Raw genomic sequence first — 19,157 nt, 5'->3', positions numbered from 1 at the left:
CGTGACTGCAAACAAGCACAAGGCATTTCTGAATGTTTACGCCGTAGTCTCCTCATTTTACTACACAAAACAGTTGTTGATTCCACCGAGCGCAGGTACACAAAGAAAATACTGCTTTTAAGGCTGACATGACCCAATTTTTTTTGGGGGGGGGGGGCATTTTCTGCCTTTATTGGATAGTGATGGTGGAGAGAGAGAGAGAGAGAGAGAGAGAGAGAGAGAAAAGGCAGGGGAGAGAGAGGGGAAGACATGCAGCAAAGGGACCGGGCCGGATTCGAACCCAGGCCTCTATGGTAAGGACTCGGCCTTATATGGTACGCGCTCTACCAGGTGAGCTACCGGGGTACCCCAACATGATCCCATCATGCTCTGCTACCACAGACATAAAAACCAATACATAGGGAGGGGGGGGGTCCCATGCTGATTTAGCCATGTCATGCCTGCACTAACATGGGATCTCATGCACATATATGTAGCAAGGCAGGCAGGCAGCCCTGCGCCTCCATTTTTACTTCAGGGGGGAAAAACAAAACAAAACAGGGCCAAAGGCACTGACGTGAGCACAGTGTCAGGTCGGTCAGAGAGAAGGGGGGACGGGAGCAGACGTAGCCAGACAGCGTATGACACGGACTCCTCCATCGCTCTGATTTAGGAAACACGGAGCCGCTGTTGCTAGGATATCCAACCCAGTGCAAACACCACACCATCTGCTGCAGCGACATTTGCAAAATACAGACAGATGCACAGATAGATACAGACAGATAGATGGAAAAACACTGAATGAGAACAAACCAGACAGACAGACATACTGCAGGACACAAGGGAGGCAAGATGAAGAAGAGGGAGAGAGGGAGAATGAAGAGGAGAGGGAGGAAGAAAGCAAGGAAAGGGGGGGTGTAGGTAGAAGAGAAGGGCAGGCATGGCAAGCGGGTGTGCAAAGGAGGAGGAAAAGAGGAGAGACGGAAAGAAAACATGCTAGGCTGAAGGATGGATGAATGTATGACTCACTGGTGGGATTTTTTTTGCCACCCACCCACTCATCCCCCCACCCCACCCCCCACCCTCCACCAACACCACTTGTATTCATTCGAGCTGCTGGGAAAGCAGCATGCAACAGGGACATCATTCTCACAATAATGTTTGAATCAAGGCAAGGGGTGATGTACAGAGTGAGCCGCGGTTCATGAGAACTGTAGCAAAAGTGAAGCTGCCATTTCGTTTATTTGTATTGTTTTTTCCAGCCCTCAGTAGTAACAAGATGATGCACTTGTTACGCAGGGACAATAAACAGCAAGTATCCTGACATGACAAATTTACAAATCATGACTCTAGTGTCAACGCATGCTTACTGCAAATCCTAGTTTTGGCTAGATATTCATACGAAAATATCCAAGTAAATAATGCATTCTGCAGGTATTTTGTTTGTTGTTGTTCCCTTGAGAGAAAGAAAAAAAAACAGTTTGTGTTTGCACAGTTAGGAAGATTTTCAGGCTTTTTGTGTTTCATTCAGACTTTCATGTGAACAGGTTAGACAGTCTTCTCTAAAATCATTAATGAAAATATCAGCAATAGTAAAGTACTCTTCTCTACTGTTGATCGACTTATTAATCCACCATCTGCAACCCCACCAGAAATGCTGTCCACTGAAAAATGTGAGCAATTCGCTACATTAACAGTAACAAAGCTATTGCCATTAGACAGAACATTGGTGCCTCAAGATCCAGAAATGAACCTACCCTCCAGTTCTCCAGAAATATCACTGGCGCCATGTCTCACTTTGACCCTCTAGATCTTAGAAAACTAGACAATATTGTTGGGCAGCTCAAGTCCTCCACCTGCTGCTTGGATCCTCTCCCCACCACATCTTGGAACTGTTTTCAACTGCTTAGCACCTGAGGTATTAGAAATTATTAACTGTTCTCTTCAGTCAGGTATATTTCCTGCAGCACTTAAAACAGCTGTCATTAAACCTCTTCTGAAGAGCTACCTTGATGCAACAGTTATTGACAACTATAGGACCATCTCCAATTTACCATTCCTCAGCAAAATACTTTAAAAAAAGTTTTTTCTTAGCTTAATAACTATTTAACATCAAACAACCATCTAGCCATTTATAGACCAGGTTTTTGATCTCGAAACAGCACTTATCAAAGTTGTGAACAATCTGCATATGAACTCAGATTCTAATAAATTATCTTTTCTTATGCTGCTGGATCTCAGCCCCGCCTTCAGCACTGTTGACCATGATATTTTACAAGAGAGATTAGAAAAATGGGTCGGCCTATCTGGCCTGGTTTAGAACCTACCTCCAGGTCAGGCAATTTTTTGTGTCCGTTGGAGACTTTGCCTTGGACAATGTGGTTATTATGTGTGGGGTACCCCAAGGTTCGATTCTTGGACCAGTACTGTTCATTTTATTTTTATTTAGAAAAAATTTTTTTGTGGCATTTTACACCTTTATTTGCTAGAGAGAGTAGAGAGAGACAGGAAAGGCAGGGAAGCGAGAGGGAATGACATGCAGCAAAGGGCCCCGGCCAGATTCGAAGCCAGGCCACTGCGGTAAGGACTCAGTCTTATGTGGTACACACTCTACCAGGTGAGCCACCAGGGCGCCCCTGGACTGCTACTGTTTAATCTCTACATGCTCCCGCTTGCACGTTATACAGAAACATAAACCAAATTACCATAATTATGCAGATGATTCACAACTGTATATGCCTATCTCCTGATGACCCAGATCCCATGCATTCCCTAACTCAAGTGTATTGATGAAATTCATCTATGGATGTTGGAGAACTTTTTACAGTTGAACAAAGACAAAACAAAAATACTAATTTTTGATGCAAAGACTCAGAGACAGAGAATTGCAGTTCATCCCAGCTCTCTGTCTCTGGAGTGCAAAAGTGAAGCTAGAAATATGGGTGTAATTATAGACGTTGTGTGGCAACTACAGTTAATTCAATATGCAGCAGCACGCGTTCTCACAAGAACTAAAACGTATGAACTCATTGCACCTGTTCTTACATCTCTGCATTGGCCCCCCCGTCAAAACTAGAATCGATTTTAACATTCTGTTCGTTGTATACAAAGCTCTAAGTAGCCTTGCACCTCAGTATATAAAAGACATGCTGATTCCATACAAACCAGCAAGAACTCTCAGGTCCAAAGGGAGTGGTCTTTTAACCATCCCTCGTACTAACTCTAAAGCAGGGGAAGCTGCCTTTTGTACTTACACCCCGAGTAGATGGAACGCCCTGCCTGAGGACCTGAGAGAGGCCCCCACACTGAACACTTTTGAAAGTAGGTTAAAAACCTTATTTTTCACAACAGCTTATAGCTTTGTGTATTTTGATATTTGTATATTCTGCTCCGATTCCTGTATAATTGAATATTTATTTTCTACAGTTGCACTTTTATGATTGTGTTGCGATTGTATTGTCACTTTATGTAAAGCACATTGTGCTGCCCTCTGGATGAAATGTGCTTTATAAATAAAGTCTGACTTAACTTGACTACTCTTGTTCACAATATCAGCAGTTGATACACCTAGCATCTTATACACACACACACACACACACACTCTCTCTCTCTCTCTCTCTCTCTCTCTCTAAAGCTACCAAAAGTAGTCATTATCCAGACTAAACCAAAATGTATAAATAAAATCCATTCAAAAAGTGCATGAAACACAAATTAGTATGACAAAACTAAACAGCAACTCGTTTGTGCATACAGATGTCAAGGTGCATTTTAATTGACGAAGATCCAATGATATAGTCAGCATCAGCATCCTCCATTAAAAAAGACATTGAAATTGAAATATTTTCAGTAAAAAAGTAGTAAGTATCATACAGTCAATGTGGGGTACCAGAGAGAAAGCATGACATGACCTAAAATCATATTCATTCATCATCAAACAGAGAATGATAAACCACAACACATTAACACTATTTACAGTTTATAACACAGAGGCTGACATAAAGTATAGTTCTCATGGTGAATACAGTAAATAGAATATATTCATATATTAAGATCTGTCATTTACAAAATCACAATGCATTTTATATCACAGAGAAAGGCTATCCACAATCTTGGCTTTCAGCTATACACAAACCCAACATTTTGCAACACTTAAGCCCATGTAAAAATGAAATCTTTCGTTTGGTCGGTTTGTTGTTGGTTTGGTGGGTTCTTTGGTTGTGCTGGGTTATTTTCACAGCCTCTGATTGGTGGGAGCCACTTGTCAGTCAACGGTCTGTTCTAGGCTTGAATTTAGTCTGCTTGTTTTGTACAAAGCCTGTAATACACTGGGCACATTTCCTTTTTTGGGGCAATGTTCCACAGACAGAAAACAATGACAAACTAATTTTGTTATTCTGCTGCCATCAGGACCCCAAGAGACATGACGTATGGAAAACTTTTTTTGGGGGGGGGGGATTTTTCTCCCCAATTGTACTTGGCGAATTACCCCCACTCTTCTGAGCCGTCCCGGTCGCTGCTCCACCTGCCGATCTGGGGAGGGCTGCAGACTACCACATGCCTCCTCCGATACATGTGGAGTTGCCAGCCACCTCTTTTCACCTGACAGTGAGGAGTTTCCCCAGGGGGATGTAGCATGTGGGAGGATCACGCTATTCCCCCCAGTTCCTCCCCTACCAACCAGAGGAGGCGCTAGTGCAGCGACTAGGACACATACCCACATCCGGCTTCCCACCCGTAGACACGGCCGATTGTGTCTGTAGGGATGCCCGACCAAGCCGGGGGTAACATGGGGATTCGATCTGGCGATCCCCATATTGGTAGGCAATGGAATAGAGCGCCATGCCACCCGGAAAACATTTTGAGGAAAGGGGTGGTACTGTGTTAGTATGGAGAAAGACTAACACAGGAATAAATAGGATCAACATGAAATTCAGAAACAACCGATGGATGTGGCAGAGTTTTTGTGAAAACACTGAATCTTCTTATACTGCTGCAATGTGCCCAGTGTATTCCTTGGGATTAATCTCTCCAGGGTAATGTTGCCGCCCGCCTCGGGGCATTAGAGAAGGACAGTGTCACAGCAGTCATCCCGGACTGAGAGATAGCCTCAGACTGATAGCTATTACTCGTTTCCTCGTGTGCATCTGACAAAGCAGTGCTGTCAAAGGAACACCTTGCACTTTCTGCACGGCTATTTTTCTTTCTGAACTGAATTTTGCTGAATTCAGTCAAAAAAAGAAAAAATCGTCCATGAGCGAATCAATTCATGGGATTTTAACTTTGAAAAAAGCAAGGTGTCTTTGTCACAGCGGATGCTAAGCTGTCTGCGCCAATCTGGAGCGCCGGCTGCACGCTGTTCTGTAAGCCTACGGAGCATTATCTTGTTCATTGACCTACAATGGCAGAAGGATGCTCGTCGTGTTTACAATGCCTTTGGGAAATCCCAGCCAAAGCTATTCACCTGAGACGTGCTTACGTTGTGTAATTCTATCCCCAACAAAGGTAGATGACAAAGACTTGTCACCAGCACTAGACAAACACACACACGCACACACACGCATGCGTACACAGAGGGGATCAGCAGGTCCCGTTACATGAGTCAGTGTGTCGAAGGATGAATAAAATCCAAAGGACCCGCTCTGCAGCTGTGAGGTCAAATTCCTCCAAGGTTCGAGGACAAGCTGACGGCTGTTTGTATCCCTTTCACTCTCATCCTACCCGGGCCGGGCCCTTTAAGCCCTGTCGCGGGTAAGACCCGGGGTAGATACCTGCCAGATGCCTCCGTAAACACCACGGCACAACTGGATTAGGAGTCTCCCCTCTTGCTACCCCTCCCTCTGTCATCTGCAGCCTGGCAGATGGCACTGCCCCCCCCCCTCACGCCCATGTGGCCCGGGGGCTCGGTGCCAAGCCCCAGCACCCAGACCTCATCACCAGCCCCGGCTGGCATGGCCCAGATCAGATGGATTTGTTATAATAATCTTAGGTCATCTCGTTCACACTGGGGACAGAGTGAATTCCCATCAGCTCTAAAACCAGAGCCCCTGAGCCCTGCTGAAAACAGCCAACTGGCCTCTCTCTGGCAACATTTCCATTCACGACCACATGAAAACTCCTCTGCAACTGAGCCGTGTTTAATTGGATTGAAAAGGGTAAATTACTTCATACGCCGAAGTCGTCTCCCATCACTTTCAGAGCCATCGTTTGCCCCTTTGTTAGCGTCGGTGTGGGTTAAATTTGAACTGTTGAGGTAAACTTTTTTTTGTGTGAAAAATCAGGCCTCTTTTTTTTTTTCTCTTCTGCCATTGCTGGGCAGTCACCTAGTCCTGCTAGTTTTATATAAGCCTGTCTAAGTCTGTCCAGTCCACCTCGTTTGATCTGAACAGCTACCTGTCAGACTGGGATGTCTGAAGCCTTGTGTGTGTGTGTGTGTGCGTGTGTGTGTGTGTGTGTGTGTTTTGTGAATGCTGTTATCAGGAAGGGTGGGAGAGAATATTTGGGGGGGGGGGGTTACAAAGTTTAATGTGCAACCAGCCACAACGAAGTCACAAACTCACCTTCTCTCCCTCCCTCCCTCATCCCCTTATTCATCTATCTATCCGTCCGGCCACCCGGCCCTGCTGTGTAGGTGTCAGGGTTGCTCGTCCCTCAGTCCCAGCCGTTGTCCTTGATCATGTGGGCCAGCTCAATGATGAACTTGCCCTCTTTGTACTTCTGGCTGCTCTCAAAGGCATGCTCCTGGAGGGAGTGGAAGGAAGATGAGGGGTGGTGGTGAGAACAAGAGAGAGAAAAAAAAAGACATTTGTTCACTCACGCGAAAAGACCATAAAGGGAGTGAGACAGAGAGCAACAGAGAGATGTACAGAAAAAAGAGAGAGGGGTCAGGAAAAGAGAACAATAGAAACAAACAACACAAAATAAGAAGCCATGCCTTTTTTTTTTGCGCCTAGACAATCCTATCAACCATCGTATGGGAACGCCGGGATGTTATCCTTCATCTCATCTTTGCTACTGGCTGTACACAGTTATATAACAAATAGTCACCGAGTTACTGGGTGTTGCAGATGAACTCTGCAGAACCGCAACACTGAAACTGACTTGAACTGCTTCCTTCATCTTAGCAAGAATGGCCCGATGGGTAAAGCAACTAGAAGGAGACAGATTAGATCCCCAAAATTGAAATTATGGGGTTCTTTACGAGCCATGATTTTTTTTTCTTCTTCTTTTGGTGGACGCACTCACCCTGATCCTGAACTGTATACTCACTGCTGGTCACTCTTGATTAGTGGTGCTGGCTCACCGAGTCAGTCAGTAACGATAACTACAGTTGTGTTCTTGGTCAAGGCACCCCCCCCCCAACACCACCCCCAACACCACCTCCAACTGCTATAACAGCACTGGTGAGTGGACAATAATAGGAGACTGTGGTTTTGCTGTGCAACTCCCAGATATGAATCTATTGGTGGATATTTAAAGCAAAGTGCTATTTTAAATGAGTGATGAATTAAGTTCTTTGTTAGAAGGTAATGTCCGAAATATAGATGAACATCTGGCATCTTTTTTTTACTGTGAAGTTTGGACACCTTGTTTTACCTTTGACTATTTTCTTTTGTGGCTGCCCCAGCAGAGGCTTGTCAAGTTTCTTGGTGTTGAAGCGCACAGCAGGTCAAGCTTCTCTCTGCAGCTTTGGCAGCTGCAGGAAAACCACAATGACTGCAACCAATCTCAACTCGAGGCACAAATTTAACGGTGTGTGTGTGTGTGTGTGTGTGCGCGCGTGCGTGCATGCATGTGTGCATGTGTGTGGAGGTGTGTGACCCGTATTTTAACTTTCCTGTGAGGTCCAAATGTCCCTTACAAAAATAGACACCCCCAGCACAAGTAGGGACTGGTGAAGCATGTTTGATAGAGCTCATTAGGAAAACTGCTATTTTCAGAGTTCCGGGTTAAGGTTATAGGGTAAAAAAAGCCAGTTACCTTCAGATTAGACATATAAAAGTGAACGTTAGTGAGTGAGTAAATAAAACATCCCCATGAGTATGAAGGCATGTTTATGTTTACATTTGTGTGTGTGTGTGTGTGTGTGTGTGTGTGAGTCCTCTCACCTTGTGCTGAGCACCACGTATATATACTCTAACTTCTGTGCTGATAGGGATCTGGTAGTGACAGCTGCACATGCTCACTACTGCCAATATTGGGGGCAACTAGCATGTGAGGACCCTTTTCAGATAACATCAGCATGGGGTCCTAAAATACCACCTGTACTGTGTACACACTGCACGTGCAGGGTGAAATCCTAGACCACTGACCTTATGGTGGCAAGCAGCTGCGGCTTTACTTTTGGGTTAAGTCGGTTGTTATGAAAATCGATGAAATTAGTTGTTATGAAACTGTACAGTTTATATTTTAGTGGATATCGCTGATCTCCCTCGATAAAACTTTTGGCTAGAGTTGCACTGGAAATTAAAATAATCTTTCTAATTTTATGTAAATCTGTAAAAGTATAATAAGTGCAAGGTCAGACAGTAATTAGCAGACTTTCCCGTCCTGTCCGAGTCCATTTTTAGACGTTTCTCTGCCAACTGACTCAAGCCCCTTACGTTTGCATTTAGATCAGACAGTAGGGTCAAAATAGAATCAGGGTCACAATAAATTTAGGGTGCACTAAAATAGCAACCTACACAGCCCTATCCCTCACTAAAGATGGACACGGCTCCTCTGCTGAGAGTGCATCCGTCTAGTGCTTCTGACTCAGCCGATTATACTTACGTATTTCCAGCCGAGGGTAGTCTTGCAGTTCTCACAGTAGATATCTGCCACAGCATGCAGGCCTGTGAGCAGAACCCTCTCCTCTGCAGGGCCACACCCGACGTTTACCCTGAGAGAGAAAAATCAGTGTGTGAGAGGAAAGGCAGAGTGATCGAAAAGAGACAGAATACAAAGGAAAGGGTGAGAGAGAGGCAGAGAAGGGCAGACGGGGAGAGAAATGCACAAAGAGGTATAAGGAAAGGTTAAAAATTGTGTGAAAGAGGCTTGGCATAACTTGTTCAGTCGCATCGATGGCCTCTTTCAAATGAGTCACTGCCTCACGCCCACTGGCACAACACATACAGATAAACCAACCCAGGGCACCAGGCCATAAAGCCCAGATTCCAACAGCCTCATTTTCACAGTCAATTCCCCAGATAATGATGGCGCTCCAGGGCACACTTTGACTGTTGTCCTCACAGGGGCTTTAGAAACCAACACCACCATCGCATGGACAACAATTTGCATTTTTTAACACCTACTTTTAGACATCTAAGTAGAGCAAATGACTCATCTCTCCACAGCCTAATGGAGATCACTCTGTAACGTCCTAATTCGGTCCCAAAATATGCTTAAGTTTGGTTGAAAAACAGTTGCATGCAGATTTGTGAAAACGTAGCCATGGAGATTTGGCTTTCCACATGGATACTCACACTGAGTTAAACAGGTAAGCTCTGCCTTGGCTGCCCTGGAACGACTGGAGAGAACAAGAGAACGAGAGAGTGAGTAAGAGAGAGACAGACAGAGATGGAAAACATGTTAAGGTTAAGTAGTGGTCATGGCAATCAGAACTGAGAACAACAGAATCAGTATATTGTCATAAGTGACTACTACTACTACTTTCGGCTGCTCCCGTTAGGGGTCGCCACAGCGGATCAACCGTTTCCATATTTTCCTGTCCTCTGCATCTTCCTCTGTCACACCAGCCACCTGCATGTCCTCCCTCACCACATCCATAAACCTCCTCTTTGGCCTTCATCATCTCCTCTTCCTGGCAGCTCCATATTCAGCAATATTGTCATAAGTGACTATGTACCAGTAATGGCTCCAACAACAATATTTACTTTTCCTTAAAAAAAACAACCACAAGCTAATTTGAGAGGTCATAACAGGGTTTCATTTCAATAACTGAGATGCAACAAATAAACCCTGCTAACGATAATTTTACATCACTGCTTGTCTGTCCACCGGGTATAACTTAATTGTTGAGCAGCGTGCAAAGTGATGCCTGAGTGGCTTTATCAATTGTAATGCAAGCTTTTTTGTCACCCAGCTTCGACTACTCATACGTTGTCACCTCCGTATTTGAATAGGAGACACATACACAACATTTCTTTTTCTTTTTTTGGATTCCCCCCCCTTTTTTCCCCAATTGTACTTGGCCAATTACTCCACTCTTCCGAGCCGTCCCAGTCGCTCCTCTGCCGATCCGGGGAGGGCTGCAGACTACCACATGCCTCCTCCGATACACGTGGAGTTGCCAGCCGCTTCTTTTCACCTGACAGTGAGGAGTTTCACCAGGGGGACTTAGCGTGTGGGAGGATCACGCTATTCCCCCCAGTCCCCCCCCCCCAAACAGGCACCCCGACCGACCAGAGGAGGCGCTAGTGCAGCGACTAGGACACATACTCACATCTGGCTTCCCATCTGCAGACACGGCCAATTGTGTGTGTAGGGATGCCTGACCAAGCCGGAGGTAACAGAGATTCGAACCGGCAATCCCCATGTTGGTAGGCAATGGAATAGACCGCCACACCACCTGGACACCCACACACTACATTTCAATTAAAAACACGCATCGAATGGGAATTTCAGATAGATGCCGTGTCTACTGAAAATAATTTTGACTGGCCGATTGGCTTTGAGTTCAGCAGAGCAGTTTGCGTACTTACACATGGAAAAAGTGACAGATTCACAATCCAGTTCACTAACCGATTTATACTATCCAAACCAGAAACAATAGTGAGGCGTGCAACAGGTAATAGACTTAATCTCCAGGTTTTGTCTACAACTCTCCATCCTTTTTCGAATGTTTTTCCTTCTGTCTCTGATGAACTTTAACAAAACCTCCTTAATTTAGCCGTTGACACTTTACAAGTAGATTGAGACCATGACTTTCAACACACGTAACTTCAAACAACACAAGCAATCTAAAAAAACCCCTCAGTGTGGTTCGACTCGATGTCAAACTACATCTGTCTGCATCTCTTCCAGTGTCAGTGTGACTGTCAGCCGTCCTACATGTACATTTTGTTCCGACAGTTTCCAGGGCAACCGCTGCCCATCAAATGAGTCAGTCGCTGGAGCCAGGTACCGCTACCACTGACAAGTGGTCCGTTACCTTGGAGATGAGCTCGTCATGGTTGGCCAAGTGAGCTCGGCAGTGGATGCAGCTGTAGGTTCGATGACAGCTGGGCAGGTAGGCCTGGAAGGTCTTGGAGCGTGTCATCCTGACCATGGGCGGGGTAGGCGGGCGGTGCAAGAAGGGGCTGCCAGCCCAGGTCGGCTCGCAGGGGAAGCACCGCAACACACAGGTGAGGGCCGTGGTGGGCGGTGGGGAGGGAGGCACACACCTGAGGAGAGAAAAAGGAGCATACAAGAGCAGGATGAAGGTGGGGATGGTGGTTACAGACAGCCGTGGCATATAAATCCTTTATCTTTCAGACAGGAATAACGACGAATGATACTGAAAAAAATTCAACCCTGCAGTGTTTTTTTTTTGAGGGTGGGGGGTTGCAGTAGACCTATGTAATTGCAATACCAACAATTAAAAAAGAATTGCATGATTTCCCCTGATACATGCAGTTTTAACTTTCAAAGCTCGGTTGCAAATAATTTTTCTGTTTAGCAATGATTAGGGCGATTTTAGAGGGGAAAATAATGCAGTTGTTCAAGAAGTCATTAAATCAGACTGAATTATATTATTTGTCTGGAGTGCTATAGTTTTCTTGGGGAGTCTTCACTTTTCTTCAAAATGAAATCCGGCAAGGTGGGCAGATTTCATTTTCTACCGAGGAATAAGAGTTTACCCTAACATGACTGATGGGCCAAATTTGCCTCGCACTGGCCTCCTTTGCAGTGTGACTACTGCACATGTGTATATTGCGATGTCGATTCTGAAACTATATACTCGTCAGTCCTAGTGCATAGCTTTGCCTAAATGGCGCCTGATAGCGATTTTGTTCAGCCCCTAGGTTGAAATGACAAGTGTGTCACAATCCGATGGCTGCTGGGTCAACATATGACGAGGTCATGAACTATCAATAAGTCTGGGTCTCAGCCTCAGTGGAGACTACTTTCATATTATTCATCGTTAATCAGGAACAGGAATCGGGAACAATTTATCTGTCATTTCCTATTGTGTGCTACATACACAAAAGAAACGAAATTCCGTTAACCCCCAGCCAGCAGTGCAACACAAAAACACATATCCACAAACGTCCAAAAACAACATCACCAAAAACATACAAAAATAGAGAGAACAAAGCAACAAAAAAAATAGCCGACAACACAGTCCACCCAGTGCAACACAATCCAAAAACTCCACTGCCCAGGAGGAACAAACGCCAGCCAGGATGACTGTCGGGACTGCCGGTGTGCATGGGCTAGCAGTTAGCCTAGCCTGCCCCGCCTCCGCGTCCCGTCAGACCCCCCTCGGCATTTCCCCCTCAGGTGCAGCTCCAGGCAGCGCTGTGGTCCCCGGGCCTATCGGTAAGCAGACCAGGCTCCCCCAGCCGATCCAACGCCAGCTCTCTAGCCAGACACCCTCGACACCCCCCCCCGCACTCCACACGCAGACAAAAACACTGCACAAATCGCTGCTAGGCGAGGCCGCCGCCAGACCGCCTGGGTGTTTCCTTTCAGGCAGGGCCGTGGGCTAGCAGGTACCTTAGCCTGCCCCGCAGCAGACCGGCTCTCAGCCGATCCAGTGCTAGCTCCCATCCGAACGAAATCGACGATCAAAATAAAAACTTCACACGATGACAAAAAATTTAGACGTAGACAAAGACACTGCATAATTGGCACTGGGTGAGGCCGCCGCAAATGCGAGTCTGCGCCGCCATCTTCCCACACCCGATGTAAAAACGTTATTGTTAGATTTCACTCGTATGGCAGCAGACTGGATTCCGCATGGTCGAAAACCACGGTAAAGCTAATGAGGTTGTGTGTCGAGCCACGCTGAGACAAAAGCAGGGCAAAAAATAAATGTGGGCACCACCCAGCCGATCTGACGGGTGAGATGCATTTCTAAACTCTAGTCTGTGAGATATGTATTTACGCTAGCCCAGATTGGAAGTGGGCCTTTCAGCACCCGTAGGCAGGGCCACATTCTGTGTTTAAGTCTATGGGGTTGCTGAGATAATCTGCTTAGCCAAGCGCAACTGCAAAGATCTTGCTATACTTGGCGCATGATATCCAAGATCTTAAAAAACTTGTGCTGTGGTGCACCAGTGACGGAGTAGATTAGTACGCCGGCCTGGGAAACGCTCCCGAGGGCTTGCAGCCAGAAGGGTGTAAGTATGTTTTGACTTACTTTATATGGGGGAGTTAAAATAGTTGTGGCTAATGCTCTCCTCTTCGAAGTCAAGTTGGACCCTTTGAAACATTATCATCGGAATTATGGAAACCCAGCGGGTGATTTCCATAATTTGGTTTCGGTACTTAATAAATGCATTCAACTGGGAGACGGCGACGTCGTATGATATTCAGAGTAAAGCTACTTTATTCACCACAGGGACGTCCGCAGTGGCACTTTGGAGACGGATGCATAGGGGCATCACCTAAATACAAGCACGTCCAACCTGAAATGCCTACTATATCAGTAGTCAACTACCTACCGTTTCAGCCAACATTTATATTTTAAATAATAAACCGATGACGAAAAGTATGGTGAAAATTATTACATGTTGGCAAAATAAAACATTAAATGCGCTCTTCTGAAAACATCTTGGTGTTGCTGTTTTGGTTTTTGTTGTTAATGTCCACTGTTTAATAGAGTTCTGAATAGGCCGTTTCCATTTTGGTCTCCTGTCTTCCCTGTTCATCGCCACCGCACCGTCTGGAAAGCTACCTAATAGACTACTGGAGGACCTGGGGACAAACAAGGCTACCTTTAATGCGCTGCAACACGTTCTGATTTGAGTGTCAGACACTAGGCTGATAAAGGCTCTGGTGCTGATGGGAAGGGCCTACGGGATATAAATAAGGCAATGAGATGTGCCCTTGTTTTCTCTCCTCTGACTCGGTGCCAGTAGCGTGGGATTGGGCCATGGAGACACACTCAGCAGCACAACCGTCAGTATGGATCCACACACACACACTTCTCAAATGCTGAGCTCAAAACAGATTTTTTCCCCCCCCACATGGTCTTTTTGGGACAAAACATGGAAGATAAGGAAGAGACTTGCATACAATCCAATCCACCTACATTCCACGAGTCTATGCAGCCATAGGCACCACCACTAAGTGAGCCCACTGACATTATCTTGCGGTAAATGAACATGCCATGATTTTCTAGACTAATCATACACTGAAGCTGCCATTCCAGGCACTTTTCCCAGATTGGGGTTTTTCCATTAACGGTATGCAAAAAGAAAAAAAAATGAATAAAGAAAAAATGAATAGGCGCATCCGAGTAACCCTACCCCACCTAACCTGGATGCCACCCCCAGCCTGCCTCGGTTTCCTGGAGCATTAAAGCCAAAACAAGACGAGACAAAAATATGAAATGTGGAACTGAAAGAAAAGAGAAAGCACTCTGCAATTTGGGATCTTATTACGGTAACTTTCACCCTGTTGATCTACTGCAAGAAATACACCTCCACTGTATGAAAATGCCAAGTGGATGAATCTCTTCAGTCTGACATTTTATCGGCCTTCCCATGGGTTACACCGAGTCCTTCTGCAGCTCTGTTTCTGTATTGATCTGCATGCTACTTGTGATATTCAAGTCCACAAAGTCACAGTCCCGCATTAACAACCCTGCCATCAGCGCTGAAAGGAAATCTGTATCAGAAAGCCTAAGGAACAAAAACCCATCACATAAATTAGATCCATGTCATAAATACTTCACAAGCTATCAAGCGTTTAACAGCACACGGGTATAGGCCAAAACACACACCGTGCCAGAGTCAGTAAATCAGTACTATGTAATGCACTTACTCCGCTCTGAAATGTGACACCTCTTTTCATAGCAAGTTTCCATTACTTTCCAGAAACAAGAAAATTCGCTCTTTGTGAGAGGGCACGCTCTAAAACAGTTCCCAACAAGGCAACATTGTTTTGGAGAACATGCTGATGCACTGTAAAATACTGACGTTAGGAGGCAACCTAGGCTGCTTTGCAATAACAAGCTCTTTGACAGAGGATCAGAAATCAAACAACTGATCAGAAGGCCACAAAATCTGATCTCACAGACACATAGCCGTACACAGATGTTCACACATGATGTTAGGTCCCACATCTGTCTGAACTAATAACTGACAGCTGTCTCTCAAACATAATTTTCTTTCTGGCTGTCTGTCTCTTTCTCTCTTTCTCTCTCCCCCACTCCATCTATCCATGAGGTTGTCTGAGGCCTGTGAAAGGGGCGTCTTCATAGCAAGCTCGTGTTTTAGTCATTATTATCTTGTGTATAGGTTTGTCTGTAAGCCTGCTGGTATACTGTCTTGTCTGTCCATCTGTCTGCCTTGCAGGTTGTTGGAGGTTTGCCGAGCGGTCAATTGCAGTCCATCCTGCGTGCATTCTTGAAATGCACTGTGCCACAGCACTCACCAGCCAAAGGGTCCTTGTATCCTAACAGCAGCCTTTGTTATGTAACTTAGTGATGCTGCTGGTTCTGCTCCGGTTGGCAGGAGAGAGACAGCGAGGATGGAGGGATCGAGAGAAAGTGAGAGATAAAGGAAGAGGATGAAAAAGAGGGAGATGGGGGGGGGGGGAATGTGTGGGTGAGAGAGAAGGCTGAGACAGAGCAGGAAGGACAGAGAGAAGCGGGGGGAATGGGGGAGATGGAGTGAAGCTCCCTCTGTCCTTGTGTCAGTAGGGTCTACGTGTCACTACACAGCATAAAAAGGCCCGCTGACAACATTTAGGCACTTCATGTACTTGAGTGTGCTCCTCGTTCACTGTTTGATCAGGGCCCACAGCATTAGAGCAAAATGACATCACTGGAGAAATAAAAAAACTGACGCACCTCCCTCACCCCCCCCCCTCATATCGGATGCGTGCGATGATGCGATGGGGGTAGTGGCTGTTATCAGATACCCCACTCTCATCATACTGGTGCCTTGTTGCCTGGCTTTAGTCTCCTCGGTGTTGTTGTGACTGCCCTCCTTATTTTGTTGTTTTGGTCCGACGCGTCTTATTTTTATTAGTGTATTGCGGAGCGGGCAGTTTCAAAAGTCAGCCCACAGAATGCAATGCATGGACTGTGGTGGAGATGTGAGAGGAGGGAAACTTTGGCAAGCCTGTGTCAAAACTGTGGACAAAAACCCTGCTGCTTACCCACTAATTCTGCCCTTTATAGATCACCTTTAAGGCATGCACGCTTTATCAGATTGTGAGGTTTGGAAAGAGATGGCAGAATTGAAGAGGAGGGGGGGGACTTTCTTTAAAAGTCTGATTTAAAATTTGCAACACAGTGTTCACCTCAACTCGCCACCAAGACGCCCCACTGGCTGTGTCTGTTTGTGTAAGCACTGTTGTGTGGACTGAAGGATCATCTTTCAAGTCACACAAATCTCTGACCCCCCCCCCCCCAACTCCATCTCTTGAGTGTTGACCCTTCACATAGCCAATAACTATTAACCAGTGCCATGGCTAATACTGGAAAGGGTAAGGTAGTTGGATCTGCACAAAGACTGCTATAACTAATTATGTAGTGTACAGCTTTAACTTCACCTGAGGCGAACTCGAGCCATCACTGATTTCCAGTGATTTAGACAACGTTGGGGGTCACAGCGCCATCCTCCTCCTCCTCGACTCCCACTCCACCGCCAATGCACAGCTCTGCGATGGGTGACACTATCGGGTGGCCGATACGAATCAGGTCACAGGCTCACTTTATCTAGGGCAGAGATACAGCCGCCACGGCGAGCCCAGATGGCGGGGATGCCTGTGCTTAGCAATGCTGCTTTGAACCCAAACACACACGCACGCATGGCAAATTGCCCAACGTAATACATGGAATACATACACAACCACTTTAAAATCAATATATATATATATATATAGAGAGAGAGAGAGAGATGTCAACACGCCAGCAGATGAGTCGGTGAGCAGCTCGTGCACATGATGGCACTGTGTGACAGCCCGCATTGATTGCAGCGCCCATGGAGAGCCGATGGCGCACACAGGACAGAGCCCTCCGACGGCGTCCGTTCTAATAATAACCGCTAGACAAGCTCCACCGCAGACCCCGCCGGCCCATCCACAACACAAACAACCGCCACGCACCGTTGTCTCTCAGAAGTCCTGCCATATATATATATATATGTGTGTGTGTATACATCACGCCATGTCACGCAATTCAGAAGACGCCGACGTGGGATCGCTTTGCCGGACCAACGGACGAGCGACTAACGGACTTAAGAGAGATTTAAGAAAAGCACAATGACAGCATCGCGGTGAACGATATCACTGGCGAGGAAACGGTACAGGTTTTTTGTTTTGTTTTTGTTTTTTGTTGTTGTTGTTTTTACCTTTGTAGGGAAGAAAAAAAAAATTCGCCGAGTGGAAAAGTCGCACCACCTCGTCGGTTTCGCGGCGGTGCCAAATCCTGAGCCCCCCCCCCTCGTTTTGCGTTCCCCGTCCAGACGAACCGTTTTCTGCGGGTCCCTGCGAGGTCGTGCAGACGCAGTGTTTTGACGCGCTGCCGCGCAGCCAGCGGCAACCCAGCAGGCGTTCACAGGGAACCAGCGCAAAGAGCCACGCCGTGCTTCGGGGCTGATCCGTGATTGACAGGCGTTGTTAGCCAACCAACGAAGCGATAAGGCATAGCAACATCAACCGTATTGGTCGCCGGCGGAAAAGGACGGCCAATCCCCTCGCCGTGTGCTCTGTAAATATGCCCGCCTGTCCGCTTTTGGCGAGGGAGACGGGCTCCAAGTTAACGGGCGCGTTGGGCTTGGGCGAGTACGCAGCCGCGGGCCTGCGTCGGTCGGTAATCGCAGTGTCGCGTTTCCCCGAATTGTCCTCAAAAGTAAGAAACCGTGAAAAACATTTCATTGAGACGTGTTTGCTTTTGTCCATGTGCCCGCACAGAAAACGTCAGAAGCCCCAGCAGCCAATAGCGCCATCTTGTGTCCGTCCCCGTTTTTACCACCGTTGTCTTGCGAGCGTATTCATAAATTACACTGTCATAAAAAAAAATTACGTGGGGTCAGCTGTCCAGAGTAAGGTGGAGAGCAGGAGAGAGGTGAAGAAGAGGGTGCAGGCAGGGTGGAGAAGAGTGTCAGGAGTGATTTGCGACAGAAGGGTACAAGCAAGAGTTAAAGGGAGGGTTTACAAGAAGGTAGTGAGACCAGCTGTGTTATATGGTTTGGAGACAGTGGCACTGATGAGAAGAGAGGAGGAGGAGCTGGAGGTGGCAGAGTTGAAGATGCTGAGATTTTCACTGGGAGTAACGAAGAAGAACAAGATTAAGAACGAGTATATTAGAGGGACCGCTCACGTTGGACGGGTTGGAGACAAAGCAAGAGAGGCAAGTTTGAGATGGGTTTGGACATGTGTGGAGGAGTGATGCTGGGTATATTGGGAGAAGGATGCTGAAGATGGAGGTGCCAGGGAAGAGGAGAAGAGGAAGGCCAAAGAGGAGGTTTATGGATGTGGTGAGGGAGGACATGCAGGTAGCTGGTGTGACGGAGGAAGATGTAGATCACAGGAAGAGATGGAAAGTAGTAGCGGTAGAAAGGGAAAAAATCTTCTGAATATAACAGATACAACAAATACATGCAGGGCATGTTTGAAAATGTTTTTGCTGTCTTTAATTTCATGGTCAAGACAACTTTAGCAACTTTCTTTAAATCAAATGACACAAACATTAAATAAGGCATCTTGATAGGCCCAGAGTCTCACGCATTGGTTCAAACAGTTCAAATCAAAACATTCAAATGAACAACATTACAAATACAACATCATGAAGATATTCATCACGGCATGCATACCAACACAACTCGGCACAGCCACAAACAATGTATTCAAAATATTAAGTCAGCACATTTTTTTAGATTGTAGTCATTACTCTAAAAGTTTCATCACATTTCCATACCAACATATGTTTTTCATTTGCTCCAACAACAACAATCTTTTCATCATTTCAGTTGGGTTCTGGAAAAAAAAAATGCCCCAAATATCTGGCCAGCTGCAAGAAC

General features: G+C 46.1%; 1 protein-coding gene across 2 annotated transcripts; it reads right to left on the bottom strand.

Annotated features, from left to right (window-relative positions):
* Positions 1 to 3,726: 3,726 nt before the first annotated feature.
* Positions 3,727 to 17,682, bottom strand: LOC130115728 (protein yippee-like 2). 2 transcript variants are annotated; one of them, XM_056283534.1, is made up of 5 exons: positions 17,487 to 17,682; positions 11,129 to 11,360; positions 9,441 to 9,484; positions 8,749 to 8,857; positions 3,727 to 6,717 (listed from the first exon to the last, which is right to left on the bottom strand). In XM_056283534.1, exons 2-5 carry the CDS (start codon positions 11,243 to 11,245, stop codon positions 6,628 to 6,630), a joined length of 360 nt encoding a protein of 119 aa, XP_056139509.1. In that variant the 5' UTR covers positions 11,246 to 11,360; positions 17,487 to 17,682; the 3' UTR covers positions 3,727 to 6,627. The 2 variants fall into 2 exon arrangements, with proteins under 2 accessions (XP_056139509.1, XP_056139508.1); XM_056283533.1 differs by lacking the exon at positions 17,487 to 17,682 and adding an exon at positions 16,687 to 16,797.
* Positions 17,683 to 19,157: the final 1,475 nt, after the last annotated feature.

Source organism: Lampris incognitus, chromosome 7 (assembly GCF_029633865.1).
Source record: "Lampris incognitus isolate fLamInc1 chromosome 7, fLamInc1.hap2, whole genome shotgun sequence".
In the NCBI taxonomy this organism is placed as follows: domain Eukaryota; kingdom Metazoa; phylum Chordata; class Actinopteri; order Lampriformes; family Lampridae; genus Lampris; species Lampris incognitus.
The sequence above is the reverse complement of the archived record's forward strand: the minus strand, read 5'-3'. Positions and strand labels throughout refer to the sequence as shown.

Excerpts from the sequence above, each read along its gene's own strand:
- LOC130115728 (XM_056283533.1), bottom strand. The coding sequence starts at position 16,706 with ATGGCTCGAGTTCGCCTCAG. Across the intron at positions 9,485-11,128 it reads ATGACGAGCTCATCTCCAAG|TCGTTCCAGGGCAGCCAAGG; the intron begins GTAACGGACCAC and ends TGTTCTCTCCAG. Across the intron at positions 6,718-8,748 it reads CTACCCTCGGCTGGAAATAC|GAGCATGCCTTTGAGAGCAG; the intron begins GTAAGTATAATC and ends CACTCCCTCCAG.